This window comes from Leptinotarsa decemlineata, unplaced genomic scaffold (assembly GCF_025532065.1).
Source record: "Leptinotarsa decemlineata unplaced genomic scaffold, Ldec_3_MD MMD2_tig00026354_RagTag_RagTag, whole genome shotgun sequence".
NCBI lineage: Eukaryota > Metazoa > Arthropoda > Insecta > Coleoptera > Chrysomelidae > Leptinotarsa > Leptinotarsa decemlineata.
Genome location: NW_027412702.1, coordinates 24,275,806 through 24,297,711, shown reverse-complemented (window position 1 = coordinate 24,297,711; position 21,906 = coordinate 24,275,806). Strand labels below are relative to the sequence as shown.

The 21,906-nt window shown below is 33.4% G+C and overlaps 1 protein-coding gene across 6 annotated transcripts in view; it reads right to left on the bottom strand.

Annotated features, from left to right (window-relative positions):
• The window catches only part of LOC111517454 (OCA2 melanosomal transmembrane protein hoepel1), a 43,104-nt gene extending 27,730 nt beyond the window's left edge, over positions 1 to 15,374 (bottom strand). For 3 of the 6 annotated variants that reach the window (XM_074184102.1, XM_074184103.1, XM_074184104.1), the window contains exon 1: positions 15,143 to 15,374. Coding sequence is in view for 3 of the 6 variants with exons in the window: in XM_074184101.1 (XP_074040202.1) it covers positions 2,336 to 2,457 (122 nt within the window). In the remaining 3 variants the exon portion in view is untranslated. Of the gene's footprint in view, positions 1 to 2,335; positions 2,519 to 5,774; positions 5,884 to 15,142 lie in introns of those variants that run through there. The other 3 variants (XM_074184100.1, XM_074184101.1, XM_074184099.1) reach the window with 3 other exon arrangements.
• Between the last annotated feature and the right edge of the window lie 6,532 nt (positions 15,375 to 21,906).

The following is a 21,906-nucleotide window of genomic DNA, read 5'->3' as shown; positions in this document are numbered from 1 at the left end:
AAATATCTTTTTCTGGGAAATGACAACAAATTATGATTTACAATTTAAACACCTTGTACGTTATTGAATTTTTGAAGTCTACATAATTTTGTTTCTGCTCAGCAGTACGACATCGCGTATTATAATTTTCTAAGCTGGTGTAGACTTAAAAACGTCGAAGAAAATTTCAGCAAAACCGTCTTCTCAGCCTATCTAGAAGAGAAATCAAAAATATGGAACCCGTCAACTGTGTGGAGCAAGTTTTCAATGATAAAGTCGAGTACAAGCAAATATTTCAAGGAAATAGCATTCTTAAAGCGGAAAATGAAAGTTATAGGCCCAAACAATTGAAAACTCCTATGTTTGAATAAGTCCAGAGGTTTATAAATGAGGCGCCAGATGAAAAATATTCGATGATAAAAGTTGCTACTATGGCATTTATTAATAGAAGACATTTAAATATTGGATATATCATTGATTGTTCAAATTTCAAATACAAAAACGAAAATATGTCGTTCTTTTTGGATTGTTGGAAAAAAGCATTGACTATTTTAATAAATACGTTGCATTAAGCCCTTCTGTTACCAATCATCCACATTTTTTTCTGAAATACTCATATTATAAATGCAGTGCCAATCCAGTTGTTATAAACATGTTTGGGAAAATGTCCTCTACTATTGCTGAGTTTCTGAACCTCCCGGAACCAAAGGAATATGCAGGTCACTGTTTCTGAAGGTCTTCTGCTTCTTTGCTAGCAGAATCAAAAGCAAATATAACGGACATTAAGAAGCACGGAGGATGGAAGTCTACAACAGCAGCTGAGGGTTAATCAACCTATTTCTTATAAAAACACTATTGCTGGAAGAATAATCCCAACAACTAGCTCCAGCGTTACAGCATCATCCTCTTCACTTCAAGAATTAAATGTTAATGCCCATGAAATTGTCAACTCAGATAGTTCACATATATTACAAGGCTCTTCAACATCGCAAGGTACCTATTAATATCAGCAGTTGTTCTAATTGTATTTTTCTTATTATTGTTCATAAATAATAATAATAATAATGTGATTAATGTATATAATACATTTGTTACAGATTTTAATTGTATCTATATCTATTGTTCATAATAAAACTTCCTTGAAAATTGAATAATTATGTTTTGTTAACTGCTATTTGGTCGAAAAAAATCGTTTTAAAAATACTTTTAACACGCTACTTTGTAAACATCATCTTTCAATACTCTTGACAACCATTAAAAATGTCACTTTTAATGACAGTTGTCTAAAAAAAATTTTGTCATTGCTAACATATTTATGAAATCTGTAAGAGAATTCTTATATAAACTAGAGCCCTACAATAGTGATGATTATTTTCTGGTCTGTAGAAATGAATGAATCAAATTGTATTCAAAATCACGCTCGGCATATATACCGTGTGACACAGACTTATGGTACACCCCCCTTTTTTTCTTTATTCGTTCACCTATTTTTACGGAACTATTGATATTGATTATGCTTACAAAGAGGCACTTTTTGACGTAATTTGAGATTTTTTTCAAGTTCCGGTTTTTCCGGAAATCTTATCAACGCCTAATTTTTAAATAGAACACTCTGTATATTATTACATTCTTGAAATCTACACATTTTTCTGAATCCAATGATACCCCATACTTGATATTTTGAGTGTTAAGACGCTCGATCTAAAGAGCCACAATATGACGGAAATTTCAAAATATTATTTGAAATTCGAAGCTATTCATTTTGAAAGTTTCATTTTTAGATTAGTATGTACACACATTGATATTTTTACAATTTTTTTGACGTATTTCTCAGACATAAATATTCTGCCACTCCTATGAATGATTATAAAATACTCTGTTGAAATAAAAGGTGGGGGATATTTTCAATTTGCTGAATTATCAAGTTATGCCAAGTATTAACAACGCCCTCTCATGGGAATCGGGTTATTATTTCAGCAAGATGGGGCTCCTCCTCATTGAGTAGTACCAGTTCGACAGTTCTTTGGTAATAACTTTCCGGATCGATCGATTTGAAGGAAAGGTTCTACAGAATGCCCACTCAGATTCCCTCATTTGACCCCAGTGGATTTTTTTTCTGTGATATCGATATTAAACATTTGATGAAGTAATTCCAAAAAAGTTAGAGGCTTGAATAAAGAATTGAAACACCTAACTCGACTATCATTTCTATTTGAAATTTTCGATATGAGGCTTATTGCGGGAAGAAGTTGATTTTGTCGTAGAAATGTGTCTCCCCTAATTATTTTTGTTGTCTCAATGTCAAATAACCGGTTCAAGGTGGCACGTTTCAACTTAATAGAAAATAGATACATACCTAAATGCCTTATGAATATTTGTCGAGTCTATGACGTCCTTTATTGTTTCCCATGAATTTCGCAATCCACTAGCAATTACTGGCGGTCTTCTAGAACTCCCAGGATACGTATCCTCAGCCATTTTATTTTTATTACTAACAAAAATTCCCTTCTACGTTTCGTGTATCATTACATATGTTGTTCAGACCATTAACTGTTGTCAATAATTATATGGTTCATTATAATGGAGTGGGTGATATTTCACTATCAGGCTTGTTTACTTTAAACGATCTAAGAGTGTGTCCAACTTGAATTTCCGTGAAAGCTCTGATGAAGCGCTTGTTTTTCTCTCTGTTGTCCAATTTTCCTTTTATGGAATAGAACATTTTCCTAGTTCAATAACTGATGAGCCATCTGCTTACTAAGGATTGTTTTCGATAGGTCTAAATTTAGTGGGTCTAATCGACCTACACTGCAACCCACGTGGGTTTATTGTGGATCACACCCGCTCTGTGACGAAGCCGGTGTGACTTTTGTGTAGTGATCTTCCAGGTCAAATGGTAAGAGTGAAACTAACAAACATTGAAAACATGATTTCGGTCTGCAACGGGACAGACTATGTGCTATGTTGTTTCATCACTTTCCAAAGAAAGATGGTACGCGATGTTTCCTGACAGTACAAGACTCTTGATTCGAACAACAGTGCCCTGTAAGTAGGCCTTTTAGACAACGTAGGACATCCCTGCTGTACTTCATCAATTGTTTGGTAACAATCTTCGCGGAATGCCTCGGAATGGGCTAAGTCTAAAATATTCTACCAGAATTCCTATTCTATTCAGGAACAATTAGGAATTTCCACGTTGCATTCAAAACTCAACCTATTTCTACTGATGAGATCTGGGTCAGATCTAAACAGCGCTTTCAGGTATTGGATCATGAATGCATTGGTTTTGAGCTCTGGTATCTAGTTGCCTGTTCAAATGAAAGCTACAGAGAAGTAAAAAAACGCTTTTGGGATTCTATCAAATACTTTCCGGCAGACATTTGTGCTAGTTTTGGGGTGGAGTGGAATGGAGTGTAGTGACAATGTAAAAACAAAACAAAAACATGTTTGAAGGGTTGAACACGAATATTTAGGGATGGAAATCAAACATTGTTTGTTTGTAGATAGTTGAATGAACCATATTTGCCTGGCAAATATTTTTATCGCAATTTTTTCTCAATTATGCTTCCGTCAATCAATACACTTCTCGAAGTTGAAAATTCATATAAAAAACCTGTTTCTCAAATTGAAGCCTGGATTTCTTTTATTCCTTGGAGCTATTTCTTGCGCTATTTTTTCATATTACGTACTGGTACTGAAGAGGGAAAGAGGCAAGTGTCTTATTCCGAAACAACGGATATCCTCCATTGAGTTTGACAGTGTTCAATGTTAGTGAAATTTCACCTCTTTCATATACTAGGATATTGTGTAGGAATCCTGTTAATTATATCTGATTCAATTCTATTACGAATGTTTCAAATACAAACTGAATAAAAAAAAGGGCTTTTGTATAATTGAATGTTCATTTTTTTCTTTCATGTGATCCAATGTTTATATGAAAGTAATTGTTTCTACAAATGTTTGTGAAGAGTTTATTTTGAAAATAATTGCTTTCTTCCTTTCTTTGGAAGATTCCCACATTTTTTTTATAAAGATAGAGAAGTAGAAACGCAAAATATTTTTTTCAATCTACACTCTAAAAAAAAAGATTGTTGTCCTATGTCATTGGCACGTATATCCAATAGAAGTGTTTCTGACAGTAGGTCAGATAAATGCCTATAGAATGATTAAATCAAATCACCATTACAAGTTTTATTCAATGAAGTCAAGATATCATTCTTTGTAGAATTTATCGAGGTTTACATCTGGAGCTACCAAATTTTCAAGTTCTGTTTTAGTATGTTCTTCTCACGAATCATCTTTAGCACAGCATTCATTAATTGACAAATTTGGAGAGAAAATTGGCAATTCAAAAAGTATCAGATCTGGAAAGTGTCAATTGAGATATCTTTCTGCTTCGGCACCATTACACCGTCGTAAGAATGTTTTTATAGTCTGCATGTACCTATATATTCGAACCTAGTCAGTGAAATTACAAACAGTTCTTGAATAATTTTTTCAATTAATGATTTTTCTATTCTTCATCCCAACTAACCAAAACCGATACGAATCCCTTCATACATAATTCAAACTTTTCTTTGAAAACAGTCTGCATAACTATAAGTTCCGCAAAATCGATCTAGTTTACCCAAAATTATATTGCACTCATCCAGGGCCATCGCCATGGGGGGATGGGGAGGCTTCCCCCCCTGCTTTTTCGACTTGGGAAAAAGTTGGGAAAAGTTGGGAAATTTTGGGCCGTGAAGAAAAAAATAATAGTAAAAAAATGAATGAAAATTTTAAAAAAATGAGAGAAAAGAAAGGGAGAGGTAATACGAAAAGGGAAAGAACCGGGAGAAGGTTGGGATTATCCAACATGCATAACTCGGAGACCCCATACTTTGGAATTCTGAGTTGTTTGAAAACTTCAAAAAAGTTTAATTTCTCCCAAGTAAGAGAACAGTCCTGAACAGTCCACAAATTTTGAAGTGACAATTTTACAAAATTCCCAACTTTTCGCTGTTTTGCCGACTTGGAAAAGTTGGGAAATTTCGGGCCGTGAAGATAGAAAAAATAATAGTAGAAAACAATAAGCACAATATTATTTAATTGTTGTTTCCTTTCATTTGTATTGAATATATATGGTGGATATGGTGAAAGACCAAGGACCTTGGTCCAAAGTAGAATAATTCACATTATTATTTTTATAATACCAAAATTTCTTTTTGTTTGTGCATACCCTAACGGGTATAAGCATTCAGCCAATCTTTGGATAGCTAAGTAAGAAAATTAATATATTATAGTAGTAACTAATCCCTCGGCTTTCATTTCTTCGAAAGTTGGGAAATTTTGCTGGTTAAGTTGGGAAAATTTGGATTTCCTCCCCCCTGGTTTTTCTTTTCGCTACGGCCCTGCACTCAACTTATATTTTTAGCAGAATAAGGGTAGGTATAAGTAAAGATTGAAAGGTAAAAACAATTCAAAGGGTGTTTACTCTAGTAGATAGATTCTTGAAACTGTTTGGGTTTTTAATTGTTACATTTTGAATCAATGCCTTCCTGGTTACTACCCGTTTTGAAAAACCTCCAACAATAATTCGATAGATATAACTGACATCTCCGACGTAAGTGAATTCAAATCATTTAAAAACAGTACCTGATTCCAATATTCACAACTTCTCAAAATTGTAATTCAATGAACATAATTATTGTTTGTGAAGTATTATCAATACAATCTTGAATATTGAATATAATTATTATCAATATTAGGTTATGTTTCAACACGAATATGAATATGAATTTAATCACCAAACTCACCACAAATTTAAATCTTTATCCATTTTGACACCAGTATGTTTATTTTTAATGTTAATTGTTCTTTTTCACATCACCTGTAATTCATCTTCATCTTCATTATAGAGTAGTAGGTTCTTCGTTTTTGAAGGAATAATAATTTATTCAGTAGTATTCTGTTGTCGATGCCTTGTTCAGGGTAAACTCCTTCTAGCTTGTAACTAATATATTTCATGAAGCCTCTTTGTATAGACTCGATTTTGTTTATGTGGACATTGTATATGGATGACCATATAAGGGAGGCATATTCCAGCCGAGATTTGACGTATGCATTGAAAAGAGTTAAAAAACTGTCTCGGTTACGAAAGTTCTTACAGTTACGATAATTAAGCCCTAGCATCCGTTTGGCTGAGCTCGTTATTGTGTCACAGTGGATGGAGAAACTCAGTTCAGGGTCAAATGTGACACCAAAATCCCTTTGATGAGTGCTTATTTGAAGAGGTGTATTATTTATGCAGTAATCATGAGAAATAATATTATGTTTAAGGGTGTATTCTGAGTATTTACATTTGTTTTTATTGAGGGGAAGATTATTTTTGGTACATCAATTGTACAAAAAGTCAAGGTCTTTTTGTAAGGTTAAGTAGTCCTCCTGTGATGAAATGGGCCGATAGATTTTCAAATCATCTACAAAGAGTAAGAAATTGCTAGAGAGATTATTTCCTATGTCGTTAATGAAGAGTGAGAATAAAAGAGGTGCTAAATTGCTTCCTTGAGGGGCACCACTGTTTGCAATAAATTGGAACGATTTGTGACCCCTATAATCTACGAATAGGATACGTTCAGTTAAGTATGAGCGGAAAAGGTTTAAGAGTTGGGAGTCGAATCCATATTGGTGAAGTTTATTGATAAGAATGTTATGATCCAACTTGACAAACGCCTTCGAGAAATCTGTGTAGACAGTATCTACTTGTAGGTTATTATTAAGTGCATTACTTACTGATTGTGTGAAGCACATTAAGTTAGTTATTGTTGATCTTTTGCTAAAGAAACCGTGTTGATTGTTTGATATTAAATTCTTAACATCAGGAAAGATTCTGTTGTGTACAAGCACATCTCAAAAGCCTTTGCAAAGTTTGATAACAAGGTTATAGGTCGGTAGTTTTGGATATTGCTTATGGCACCAGCTTTGAAAATTGGGCAAATTTTTTATATTTTCCATTTGTTAGGAAAGCATCCTGTACTCAGTGCTAGATTGAAGATTGTTTGTAATGGTATGTCTAGGAGGTGTGCACAATCTTTAACGAAAAAGCTAGGTATGTTATCATCCCCGCTTGTGAGTTTTGGTTTTAGTTTGTTGAGAGAATTGCAGATTTCAAATAGTCAAAAATGTTTTAAAGAAATGATAGGATTGTTTGAGGTAACACTCGTGTGTTCATATGATTTTAGAGGTGGAGAATATGCACTTTCAAAAAATTGCGAATGCATTAACGATTTCGGAGGCCCTGTTGTATTCAATATCGTCCCAGAATAGAATACTAGGAATTCTTGATGTAGCTTTCAGTTTTCTAAAAATTTTATTTTTTCTTTTGATATCGTTGATTATTTCATTATTGTACCAGGGAGGATATTTTCTAATGCAGTTGTGACTAACCGGAAAACACTGACTAATAATTGGGGTTAATAACGAATAGAATAATTCTGTGACTGAGTTAACTTCTGTACAATGGTCGAACCGAACCGGATATAATAATGTCAGGTCAGACATTTCCGCTTTCTGCTTCGATTAGTATGTTAGGAATTGAAATGGACCAAATGGCTGCTTCTCAAAAGCTTGGAACACTGATGCCAATCAGGAAAGGGTACACACCTCAGCAACTTTTGATGTTTTATAAAGCTCAGATAGTCTGGATGTCTGGAACATCGAAGAAAGATTCTTATGTTTTTCTTCTCCCTCCAACTCATAAAATTTTCGAAATTATATTCGTTTTTTTCTGCTAGCAGCAAATTATTCATCGCAATATTTGCTTGCTCGGTAATATCTGGTGGGGTAGCACAAATTTCATGTGATACCTAGTGTATGAGCTTTCGATCGTCGCTAACCAACGGATACAACATAAAGGGATTTTGTTTGTTAGTATACGTCATGTCTATAGTTCTTTATCGATTTTCAAACTTGTTTATCCACGTGCCCAACATATTTCACAGTATTTGATTAATAGAAACCGAGGGGAAATTTTTACTATACAGTGTCATCCCCAAAGTATGCACCATATGGGAAACTTAATTATTAAGGGTTTTTCGACAAAATGTTATTCTTGATAAAAGTTTGTGCATCCTCTAAAACCCAACATGCACCAACAAAATACAGTAAAACACACGTAATATACGAGGGGCCTTCAAATATTTGATTTTGAGACATGAGTAAAGTACTCTTATTTTGAAAAATTTCGAAAAATGTTATTTGAAAAAGTTGTTTAGCATTGAAAAATTAACCTAAATTTGAAGTCATGGCCGTCTAAATAGAGTTTTATTTCCTTACCCATTTTCTTAAATACGCACTACGAAAAAAATTACTGAAACGATAAATAGACAGCATGCTGTATAAAACGGTTCATTCCAAAAGTCTGTTATATTACGAATTCCACAACTATGGTGTTAACCACGGTCAATTTTTTTGAAGAGTGAAATAATTTTCAAAGTTTTTGGTGTAAAATTTTTTTATTTTTTTGTTAACACCGAAAATTACTCAAAAGTATACAGTACTGCAACATATTCAATAATATCAAATCACAAAATATCAAAATAATCTCCAGAAAATCAATGAGTTGGTTCCAAAATACCTATTTTACTTTGATGTTTTGTGATATGATTTTATTGATTATTAAGTTCTTGTTACAATACTGTATAATTTTGAGTAATTTTCGGTGTTAACAAAAAATAAAAATAACTGCACCAAAAACTTATTTAACTCTTCAAAAAAATTGACCGTGGTTAACACGATAGTTGTGTAATTCGTAATATTGCAGGCTTTTGAAATGAAACGTCGTATACAGGATGTTGTCTATTTATCGTTTAAGCAAATGTTTCTTTTCGTAGTCCCCATTTCAAAAAAATGGGTGAGAAAAACTTCACTTAGATGGCCGTGACTTCAAATCTAGATGTATTTTTCAATGATGAACAACTTTTTTCGATAATATTTCCCAAAGTTTTTCAAAATAAGAGTACTTCACTCTTGTCTCAAAATCAAATATTTGAAGGCTCCTCGTAAATTTCATGTGCTTTACTGTATTTCGTTGCTGCATGTTTAGTTTTAGGGGATGCACAAACTTTTATCAGGAATAACTTTTTATCGAAAAACCCTTAACAAAGAAGTTTTCCATATGGTGCATACTTTGGGGATGACATTGTATAATCCTCGATTGCCGTTCAGTAATACTCGTAAACTCCCATCACAAACATATTATTCGAAACATTCAAATTTGTCAAACTACAGCAATATGTTACCAGTTCAATATAAACTTTCTTTCCATGAAAAAAATATTCATTAAATCATGTCTCCATGCAGAATGTATGTTGGATAAAATATTCAAAATGCTTCTCCGTTTTAATTCCATAGAAACTAATTATACATATCTGGAAATATCAATCATCACGAATATGAAAACTACTCGAAATGTGACCTGGATGTAATTACTGCGTTTGCTATATTCAGATATCTAGATGTGGCACGAATGTACAGCAAAAGTGCAATAGATCTGTATTAATTTTTTCACTACAGAGTGATTCTTGTAGGGTAAATAGAATCGTGTGAATTGAATCAATGTGTTCACCCTCCAAGTTTTTGAACCAAATAAATAACTACAACAAAAACTCTTCCTCTATGACTTTCTGAAATAATTTTTCGAAGTGAGGATTTCCAGGCTTTAGGATAAAGTTATGTTGGGTTGAGAAGTAAATGTTCTAAAAAAGAGTTTTTCGAAATAGTTTTGTCAACGATTATAAAATATATAATTTGCCCATTTCTTTTGGGAAAAACTTTGAATTTCAGAATGTATAGATGAAACTATTTCTATACCATTATAAATGTGAAAGTTTGTGAGAATGGATGTCTGTATGTATGTATTTTTGTGTCTCTTTCACGCCTAAATGACTGTACGGATTTAGATGAAATTTCACATAAATACAGTTTATACATCAGAATATTACAGTGTCTAAAAGCCAAATGGAATAAATTCATTATTTCGGTTACGGTACATATTTTAACAAAATCCCGAAACACGTCAAATTCAAATTATAATTTTACATCACCTTTAGCCCCCGTTGAATGACAAGAACAACCCTCAATTTTTTAAATGGGAAGTATAGGCTTGTGATATATCGTTTGAAAGGTCTCTTCATTCTTCATTCAAAAATGTTATCGCTTTCGAATTTATCGCAACAATTATGATAAAATAAATTAAAATCATGTGGTTACCGATAAAATACACTCAAAACTTATTTCATGTTGAGGTATTGACAATAAGGACAAAAACCATGGCAATGTTCTTTTTAGATGGTATTCTTTAAAAAACTGTAAATAATTTCCGTGGCAACGTTAGTTTGAAACGCCTTGTCAAGTTGTTTTGTATGTTATTACTTTATTGGTCAGTATTTTCTAAGCAATTTGGACGAATCGTTTGAAAGTTATCACGACAAGAATAATTTGACACAACACAGTAAGACATACCGCGTCGCATCTACTGTAAGAGGTCGGAAGACGATGCGCGGGGGTAGAGGGGCAGTTTAAGTAATGAAGCGCTGTTGCCCGCTCTTATATTAATGTACAGCCGAAGCTACTGAACCTAGAATTTCGAAATATGCAGGTAGGTTCTTTGTATAGTGTATAATCAAGAAAGGGAATCAGGAATTTCAACTCCAAAAAGGGAAAAATAGGAGTTTGAAGATTGTATTGAATTTTGTCAGTTCTGAAGTATGAAACCTGAAGTTTTCCGTACATAAAAAATATTGTAACTATTTGTTTGAAATGGTCCGTCACGAAACTTAATGTGACAAACGAAATTCCACGCGGGCAACAACTAGTCAGATATAATCTATTCAATAATTAATGAGGGGTATTGAAAACACTTCATTCCAAAAAATCGATACGAAAAAGTTGTTAACTGGCTCCTTCGCCATTTATCAAGCCGCACTTAATATGCTTGATAATTTATTTCATTTCCCAAACTTACTACCAGACATACGTCATCACGTGTTGATCTTTGTATTACTAGAAAAATACTGCACCTTTCAAGTGAATTAATTTGTTTAAATAATTGTCATCACCCACATTACCATTCATGGTAATATTCAAACAAGATTTAGTAATTTATTCGGAGAGTGGAAAATATTCAACAGGTATTCTACGGGCATACTCTCATAGAAATCATTAATTTTGAGTTCATGTATATTGAAAAATATATTATCTGTATATGTGTTCTTCGAGTAGACAAAACAGTTGTATCTCAAATGGCTAATGAATAATTCACTGAACATATTCATATAAAAAGTTCATTAATATTCTCAAAAATTTTAAATAACAAACGGATAAAAAACTGCTATAACTGACAGTGAATATATATTTCAGTAAAAGGTCATGAGACTACACTGAATTTGTAATGAAGATTATTATCAAGCAGCAAAAGTACGCACCTACATCATGCAATTCACTGCTGGATGGAAAATTTCAGAGTTCAGGTAATCAAGGGCGATTTTGGAAAAAAATCATTGCAGATTATTCGATTTGGTCGAAACTTCAAATGAAACCATGTACATTTCAATAAACCATTCAACAAAATGTTGAAATTATATCTGCACCATACTTATCACCATCCGGTGTGCCACAAGGCTCCAATCTCAGACCCCTGCTTTTCCTTATCCTCATAAATGCGATCACCTTCGAGCTTTTGTGTGGCAACTCACTTTTTGCAGATAATTTGAAGATCTTTTCATCTATCACAAGTTTAGAGAGCTGCTCTTACCTCCATTCTCTATTAGACCTGATAGATAACTGGTGTCAAATCAATAATTTGGCAATGAATGTTGAAAAGTGCATATTTTGCTCCTTTACAAGTAATGCGTATAGTATTGAGTATTTTCATACTTTCAAGGATGAAATTCTCCTTCGCGAAGAAGCTGTCCAAGGTCTAGGGGTGACGTTCGACAGCAGGTTGACATTTGTTGGCCACACCAATACTGTGCCTTAACCATACTTCATTCGTTCGCTCCAAGTTAGAGTATGCTACTTTGATTTGGTATCCCCGTCATAATGTACATAAGGAAATCTTGGAAAATGTACAAAGGCGTTTTCTGAAGTTTCTCACATTTAGAACGAATAGCGTGTACTCCGCTAGAGGAACTGAATACTCCTCACTACTTCAAAGATTTGATCTGCCTTCCTTGGAGCAACGTAGAATTTCATCAAGTATTATTATGTTATACTAAGTTTTGCATTGTTCCATTGAAGCACCTTCGTTACTAGAACAAATTAACTTCAACTTACCTCAAGTTACTACACGTAGACAGATCCCTTTCTATAAACCTTTTACTAGATCCAACCTTAGAAAAGTGCCTCCTATAAATTTGGAGAGGACACAAAAACAGTTATACAAAAATCCGAAGCCTTTCCGCCACTTCTGTGTGACTAACTAAAAATCCATGAGCAGATGGTGTTACTAAGACCCATCGTAAATACGAAGTTCACCATCCTATGAGCTGACCAAAAACTTGACAAGCCTACTGTAGTCATTCATAGGAAAGACAGAGTCATTCATTAAGGACTCGGGACACTTCATCGAAACTAAGTTAGAAATAGAAAGGTAGGTCTTCCAGGTAGGTGGTTTTTTACGAACAAATGTTATATACTGTGTCAGTATTCTGGCGCCTGAACATTTGTTCATTCACCACAATACACGTGTCGCGGTTTAAAAAAAAGCGATTTATTTCCAACAGGAGTACCGACTTATAGGAAATGCTATTATTAAAGAGTATGTATGAAATAAATATTGAAAATAATGGAATATGGAACTGTATAGAAGTAAATGCTGAAACAAAGTATATATAAAATATTCGTATACGTATAATTTCAAAAGAGGAATGAAAATTTGAGTATATAACAAAAAGTTACAAATCATGCAGTGTAGCAGTACTGACACAAATGTTACTCATAGTATTATTAAAAGTGATTGTGGATACATGATACCATGAAGTTCAGAGAGTCGAAATGAATAACGCAGTGTTCACAAATTTTATTGAATCTACTGAACATAAAATTCAATGGTGATCGTAGCACAACATTTGTGCGTGATGCTTCGCAACAGAATTTCAGGCTTTGTCGGCCTTCACTTCTTGGTACTAAGAAACTGATCTCGGGTAAAAGAACCGTACTGTCAATATTGTTGTTTAGTAATTAATGCAAGCATTTTATACCAAGGATAACTCTCCTATTTTCCAAAGATGTCATATAAAAGCGTGCCAACAAAATGTCAGGATCGATGCTTCTCGTGAGGTATTATCCATCAACTTTTAGACATAAGTATTTCCGGAACTTCCTCTGCACGCACTCAATTGATGTTTTTGGTAGTCGTAAACTGGATTCCATAACACAGGGCCATTAATACTCTAACTTAGATCTGGCATACGCAAAATATAGCAATTATAAGATGGCAATACTTTTGAAGTTTTTGCCATTTCTGTAAATGAATCCAAGCATCCTATTTGTGTCAGCAGTCATATTCCTTATATGTGTTGTAGATGTTAATTTACTGTCGTATGTTATAACAAGATCTTTTATCTCGTGTACGCGGTTGATTGTAGTATTGTTGATTGAATAATCGTACATTAAAGTTCGCTTTTTTGTTGTAGACGATTATTATTACATCAAAGGTTGATTACTTCTAATTCATGTTGTACACGTTGACAGTCAGTAATGTCGTCGATTTTATAATATAGTTTCAGGTCGTTTACAAATAGTAGACTAGGAATATTCAAAAAGGTTGCCAAATCATTAATAAAAATCAAAAATAAAAGAGGTTCAAGATTAGAACCTTGTGGTACCCCAGATGTAACTACATACTGAGCCGATTTGAAAGATTCATATTCGACGAATTGTTTTCTGGTAACTAGATATAATTCAATTAGAGTTAGCGATTGGTTAGAGGGTCCCAATTTTTTTAATTTGCTGAGAAGAACGTGATGGTCTATAGTCTATTTGATCGAAGTATAAATAAACAACATCGACTTGTTTTTGCTTGTCCAGGTTCGTACAGACATATTGATTTAAACATGCAAGATTTATCATACATGATCTTTATTGTACGAAACCATGCTGAGTAGGAGATATGATTTTTTGAATATCAAATTTTGCACACATATCTCGAAGAGTTTGGAAAAGTTACAAAAAATTGAAATTGCCCTGTAGTTTGTGATATCGCTAGAGTCGCCTTTTTTATTATCGGACAAATTCGAGCCGTTTTTCACTGTTCAGGGAAGGCACAAGTTGTAAAAATTAAGTTGAATATGCCTATTAGAGATATCGAGAGAACGTCGATACAGTCCTTTATCACAAGACTAGGAACATTGTCAACGCCTGCGGTGAATTTATTTCTTAATTTTTTAGAAACGGTAACAATATCGATTTTAGAGAAAGCAGGGATGTTTAATGTATCTAAATCAGAATCATGAGAATTTTCACGAAGCATATTCTCGTACGAAACCAGTATACACTTCTTAGGTATCCATTGACAACATCCCCAGGCTTATCAAATACCTCATCACCAAGTTTCATTATACCCGGTATACGCAAATGTCTTTTTTTTAATGTGTGTGAACTTTCAAGTGGCAGCAGGAGGTTGCATATCTCAATGAGGCGAAAGTTTGAGTCGTTTTTCAGTACGTAATTCTTTCAGAACATCAATAAATCAACATTTCATGATTAAAAACTACTCAAGTTCAATTAGGACAACAGCTTCTTTATTATAATTTCGTAAAATGATGTACTTATAGATAACTAGTATTTCATGATAGGTTTTTTCTTAGTTTCATCACAATTTTCAAAATTCTATGTTATGTAGGGAGAGCATTTCTCAATGTCAAAATTCTTAGTTTTATAGTTTGACATCATGGTCGACGTTTTTTATATTTCAAAATTCAAAACTGTTCCATATAACTCCATATAACTCATAAATTTAGTCACTGTATTTCTATTTTGAAATACCATGAGGTCATGATGGAATTCCAATATCCTCAGTTTGAACTCATTTTTGCTGGTGGAAAAAACTTTTCTTTCTGGTTATTTTTTATAATGTTCTCCTCAGATAACAGTTTACTCTAATCAATTTAGAAGTTTCACTCACCAGATGTATAAAAAGGCCGTCCTCGTTAACCAGCGAAAAATGGCACTATTAAAGTAAATTTTTGAAAAACAAAATTTTAGAAATAATGTATTTTCGCTGACTCAAAATTACCGTTTGGTCACTAACCGTCGCGAAGGAACCAATCAATCGAAACTTGCACTATCGCCAGATATTGCACTATCGCAAATAAACCGTCCGCGATGGTCAATCCACACCATAGAAATAATTGTACACCAGGTTATTGTTATACAAATTTGTGATCGCTAACCTGTTAATGATAAGGAGGTCCAAGGTAACTTTCAGCGGAAGGTGATTGCTAAGGATCTTTTTATCCTTGGAATAAGGACATAGTCCGAAAATGTTGAATTGTTAGTTGAGCAAAAAATCGGGGCTGAAGATTTTGGAGTCGCTTGATTGAGATTTTCAATTTCAGCATAAATAACAAAATTGACCAATCTGGATATATATAACCATGAACTCTTCGTACATACAGTTTGTCTCAGTGAGCGGAAACCATATTAATTTTTTTTAACGGATTATATGAAAGAAATATAGACTACATAAAAATTCATGACTTTACTTGCTATTACAGTTTATTTCTCGCATCAAATCCTTCTTCGCCTTAGCTATGGGCACACTATACAGTGCATTTCTTTAAAGTCTCCCCGTTTTATTTTTTGAACAGGTCAACTCAAAAAATCGAGATTTGATATAATGAAAGTAATGCATGAATACTTCATTTTGAAGTGAAATTGACAGATGAAACTTTCAAGATGGCGACTGAGCGCCATCTGGAAAAAAAAATTAAAAAGAAAGCGATACATTATTTCGAAGCTCCTGACGAATACTTCACAAAACTAGAATATAAAGTCAATATCTTCACCTACTACAAAATAGCGGAACATTCAATAATTTCCTGAATACAAACACATTAATATCGATATTTCTAGAAATATTCCATTTTATCTGCCATATGGCAATTCCAACAATCCGATAAGGTTTGTTAAGTTATTTTTTGTCTATAAAACGACAAAAAATGTCAGTACGGCAATGAACATCATTGTTCAGTTAGAATATTCTCATTTAATTTTTGGTTTTACTAGTGTAAAGGTACCACGTCAATAATCTCTAAAATGGTCAATTCTCATCTATTGGAAGTAATAATAATAATAATAATGACTTTATTCGTCTTTTCGATCATTTACATTATGAGACATGTCATAAATAAAAATATGAAAATTATATAAATCAATAATAACGGTCCACAGTATAACATAGATCGGACACTTGAAACAGGTACTTAACTACATAAATATATAAAAAATAAAACAAACACACATACACATACTACTATACTACTATATACTACTATATATATATATATATATATATATATATATATATATATATATATATATATATATATATATATATATATATTTATATTTATATATATGTTAACTCGAAGATTCTCACGGATAAAGTATGATGAGCTGTTTTCTCGGGTTTCGCTCCGTGTTCTGTGTATTTTCTCCCCATAAGGATTATTTTCACAACGTTTCGGCAAAGTCTCATTTGCCATCTTCTGGTGATGTCTAGTTGAAAAAACCAGACATCACCAGAAGATGGCAAATGAGACTTTGCCGAAACGTTGTGAAAATAATCCTTATGGGGAGAAAATACACAGAACACGGAGCGAAACCCGAGAAAACAGCTCATCATTTATATATATATATATATATATATATATATATATATATATATATATATATATATATATATATATATATATATATATATATATGTATAACCCAAGGCAACTTGGGTTATACAGTTTACCGAAAACCCACACACACCAACCGCTACCTACAAGCAGCACCACCCTACCCAGCTACAATCCGTAGCCAACACGTTAATATCCCGCAGTTTCCGCCTAACAGAACCAACAAACAGGGCAACAGAATTGAGGGAGACAACAAAGGCTCTGCGACAAAATGGCTACGGACCAAAGGTCATCGACAGACAAAGAAGAACCAAAAAAACATCCACTAGGTCGACAGAAGACTCTCCACACGACAGACAATCTGTGACACTACCTTATGTCAAAGGTGTGACCGACAAAATCGGGAGAATACTAGGACGTAAAAACATCCGGACAACCTACAAACCGCACAAAACGATATCCAGTTGGCTGCCCAGACCGAAAGAGAGAATTTCCCTAGAAAACCAAGGAGTATATAGCATCACATGCGAGGACTGTGGTCAACAATATATCGGTCAGACCAACAGACGTATATCTGCCAGAACCCAGGAGCACAAAAACTCGATAAGAACAAAACAAACCTCCTCTGCCCTCTTTCAACACCATCTACAAACAGGTCACAAGATTAATTTTGAGTCCACAAAACAGATAGCACAGGTGCAAAACCCAAGAATTCGACAAATCAGGGAAGCTATCGAAATCGAAAAGCAAGGCCTCATCAACAAAAGGGATGACTCACTAAACATCCCAAGGATTTGGAAAACAATAATTAAAAACAACCACCAAAGACAACCACGAATTGATAATGAACCATCGCAGGTAGGAGAACCGCCAGAAGCCATTAACAACCCTCAGGTAGAAAAACAGGTAGGAGAACCGCCAAAAGCCATCAACAACCCTCAGGTGAAAAAACAGGTAACAAATCCATACAACTTACGCAAGCGAAGCCATATAAAAACACCACAAGAAGAACCTAACATCAGTTACACCTCTCGAAGCGAAGCAGTAACTCGTCTTGATAATGCCATCTGAGATGATGGCGAAACGTCGACTATCGAATAGTACACAACGGATGAACACCCGGAAAAACAACACATCATATATATATATATATATATATATGACGTCGTTAAGCTGTCCTTTGTTCAGAGCTCTAATCTACTGGTCGAAGCACTGTAATGGATGAAGATCGTGAAGGCAAAAATTAATGTTGTTCTTCGTGAAGAATTCCTTGTTCTCGCATGAAATTTGAAGACATGAAAGTGAGAAGTACGTTTGAGTGAAATCGCTCTACAAGAAAACAATTGAAATATAGTGGTACCACTATTAAAAATGAAATCTTCATTGATTGTTAGAACGATGGATCATAGTGGTTCGTACCTCCATAATGTATATGAACCATCGAAGAGAATAAATAAAATTGCACTTCAATCTAATGCCAGAACTATTTCAGATTCAAAAATACAGTTATTGTTAAAAACCGGCAAACATTTGTATTCTCATTGATTAGCATTTGAGAAAAGTATTCCTAGTATACCTGTCTTGGAAAATTTGTGTCCATTTCAAATCGTCATTCAAAATTGTCGTCCATTCTCCATTGACGTGACCATAGAAGTCAATTTATCACGGTCAGACATGAGTCGATTAAATTTGACAAGTATTGCATTGATAATGCTACCTCTTCAACAATAATGTTTTAATCATTTTGCTATAGCCTATTAATGAGAATAATTTGCAATATCAAACATTTGAGTTGAGTGGTTTCTTATCTGAAAGTTCATTTTGTTCGGTAATATGTTGGTCATCATCACTGGTGGAATCATTATCACTTCGACAACAAATTGAAATAACCAATTTGAATAATCATTTACGTCAAGGAAGTAATTGAAAATTCCTGAGTATTTTCCCTTCCAAAGGTCACTTGAGAATTTTAAAAGGTTGGACTTGAATCTAAGGAAGAATCAATTTAACGCACGTCCTCTCACACTCCAGAACTGGCACGTTGGGTGCGTAATTCTTTTTTCGTCTTTCCATATCGCAGATTTTACAGTCTCAACCTTGCGAGCAGTGCTTTTTCATTATAAGATTGTTCTCTAGAGCGTGTAGGGCAACACGAGACTTTTCTAGGTTGATGTGACCAACTTTCGCAGTTCTCAAAGCTCAGTCCATTCGTTTTCTATAGAAAACAAACAGAATAAAATTAACTTCACTAACAGACTAAAGGAACAAAATTGGGTTGAAGCATACAGTCATAGCATATCATCAGTTGACTTGCAATGGAATTCTTTCATTAGCAATTTTATAAATATATTTAATGAATGTCTTCCTCTCAAAAAGGTGCGAGCGAAACAAGACAATAAGAAAACCATGGTAAATGATGAAGTACTGAAGTATAAACATAGATTAGAAATTTTACTAATTCTTTCGAGAAATGTACCAATTTTCAAAGAGCAGTATAATGAAGCAAAAATTGAATATAACAATCTTTTAATAAAAGCAAAAAAAGACTTGTATCACAAAAAAATTCAGGAGTCTGATAACAAAACAAAGTGCATGTGGAGTACATGTAACGAATTGACAGGGAAAAACAACATTTCATTAAAGGAAAACCTGAAGTAATCACAGTTGAATACAATAAATATTTATTAAACATTGTAATCCAAATGATGAAAGATATTCCTGATGTTCCATCTTTCAATAATATTACAGAAAATGATAAGTCGCTATACTTAAAAAAAGTTACACCAAATCATATCATAGAATTAGTATACCACCAAGTTTTGCGAAAATATTTGAATTGGCATATTGTACACAATTAATTGACTTCTTCAATGAATGCAACATGTTTAGTAAAAATCAACATGGGTATATCCAAGGAAGGTCAACAATGTCGGCCATTTTTCAGTTCACTCAAAATATATTATATTTCATGGAAAAAAAGTCACTAACCTTGGGAATGTTTGGACCTTTCCAAGGCTTATGATTGTTTGTATAGAAACCTGTTGATGGTTAAACCAGAGAGATATGATGTTAGAGGGAATGCTCTGAAATGGGCTAAATCTTGTCTCACTGAACAAACTCAAAGAGGGTGCATTAAGAATCAAGAAAAAATTTATAAATCTGAAATATCATCATCAAATATCGGAATACCTCAGGGTAGTACTATCGGTCCAATATTTTTCATAATTTTCATGAATGATCTATGTGCAACCAGTATTGAAGAAAATCAGTTTATTACAAATTATGCTGATGACACAAACCTTTTATTCGGGGGTGATAATTTTCCAGATTTATGCAAAATGCAAGTAATCTATTTGGCGGTACCAAACATTGGTTTGAAAGTAATAAATTGATTCTTAATGAATCAAAAACTAATACAATCCTGTTTCGTCCAAGACAGCTACAGATAGAACGTTCATCAAGCATAAATATGAAAAATAGAAAGAGAGAGATAGCTCCTTGTACTGAATTCTTAGGTGTTTACATTAATGAATATTTGGGCTGGTCTGAGCAAATAACAAAATCATGCATGAAACTAAATTCAGTCGTGTTTGCCATGAGAACTCTCAATAGATTTCTAAATTTCAGTTCAATAAAAATTATGTATCATGCAAACTTTGAAGCAGCTGCTAAATATGGCATCATGTTTTGGGGAAGCAGTGCTGATACGGAAGAAGTGTTTATCATTCAGAAGAGAACGTTAAGAATAATCTTAAATATGCCATATAGGAAATCATGCAGAAGTATTTTCCGATCAAACAATATATTGACCATTTTTGCAATTTATATTTATGAATGTTTAATGTTCTTTTTTTGAAATAAATCTTTGTTTATTATAAATTACATCCCTCTCAAATATGAAACTAGGACTAGAAATATCAACTACCCTGTTCACAGTCTCACGGTAACTGAAAATAGCCCACAATACATGTGCATTAGATTGTTCAATAAATTACCAGATAGAATAAAAGCATTGGTCATCATCAATAAATTCAAAAGAGAAATAAAAAAGGTACTCATACATCTGGAACCTTGTAATATTGCGGACTATTTTAATCATAATTTTTAAAATTATCTTTATTTATGCATCTTATATTTCTATTTACGCAAGATCATTGTATCATGTAACCTTCAGTAACGTCATTTCATTATATGTTGTCAATATATGTTTATTGTATTGTTGGCATATTCTGAAATAAAGATGATTATTATTATTATTATTGGCTTACTAGTGTTAGTTATTAAGGCAAATATACAGTTTTTGAAGCTTCCTCTAAACCAATTCAAATAACAAGTTCGTGAGAAATGTCAATCAATTTTAATTTTTCTCTTTTCAAACGTAGACATTCTCTACAGATATTTTTTTCATTATGATATTATATGATTTTCAGGTGAAATAACACCTGAAATTTTCAGGTGAAATAATACACCTCAACAATAGTATACAGGGGGACACATTTTGACATATTCACTTTTGATCTAACTTTCCCTATCGCACCCCTATCGATGAGACTTTGTGACGAAATTATTTTTTTCTGGCTATCCTGATCAAGATAATGAGATAAGCTCATTGAATTATTGTATTGTCACTGATAGCGAACAAAGTTTAAAATAAATCTGCCCGTTCAAAGTTAGTCAAAATCGAGTCTACAGAAGTCGGGTACGAACAAACATACAATTGAAGCTAATTAAAGCGTGTTAAAGTAAATCTGTACAAAAATATGTGGATCATGCAAACTGACACAAACTGAAAGAAACAGTTTCGTAATTAAATCCTCAAGCGTTTCCTCAAGTTTGCGCTTGAAGAAACTATTGTATAGCGAAACACGTGTCGCGGGTTTTGTAAAACCCTTGTAATAAATGCTCCTTTCTGACTTATTTAATCTTTTTGAATCAATTTTGGCAGCTGCTGTCACCAGATGCAGATTTTTTCCACATCAAAATTTTGAATATCAAGGCAATTCCGAGAAGGCTGTACGGTTCGTGCCGATCGCACGAAGGC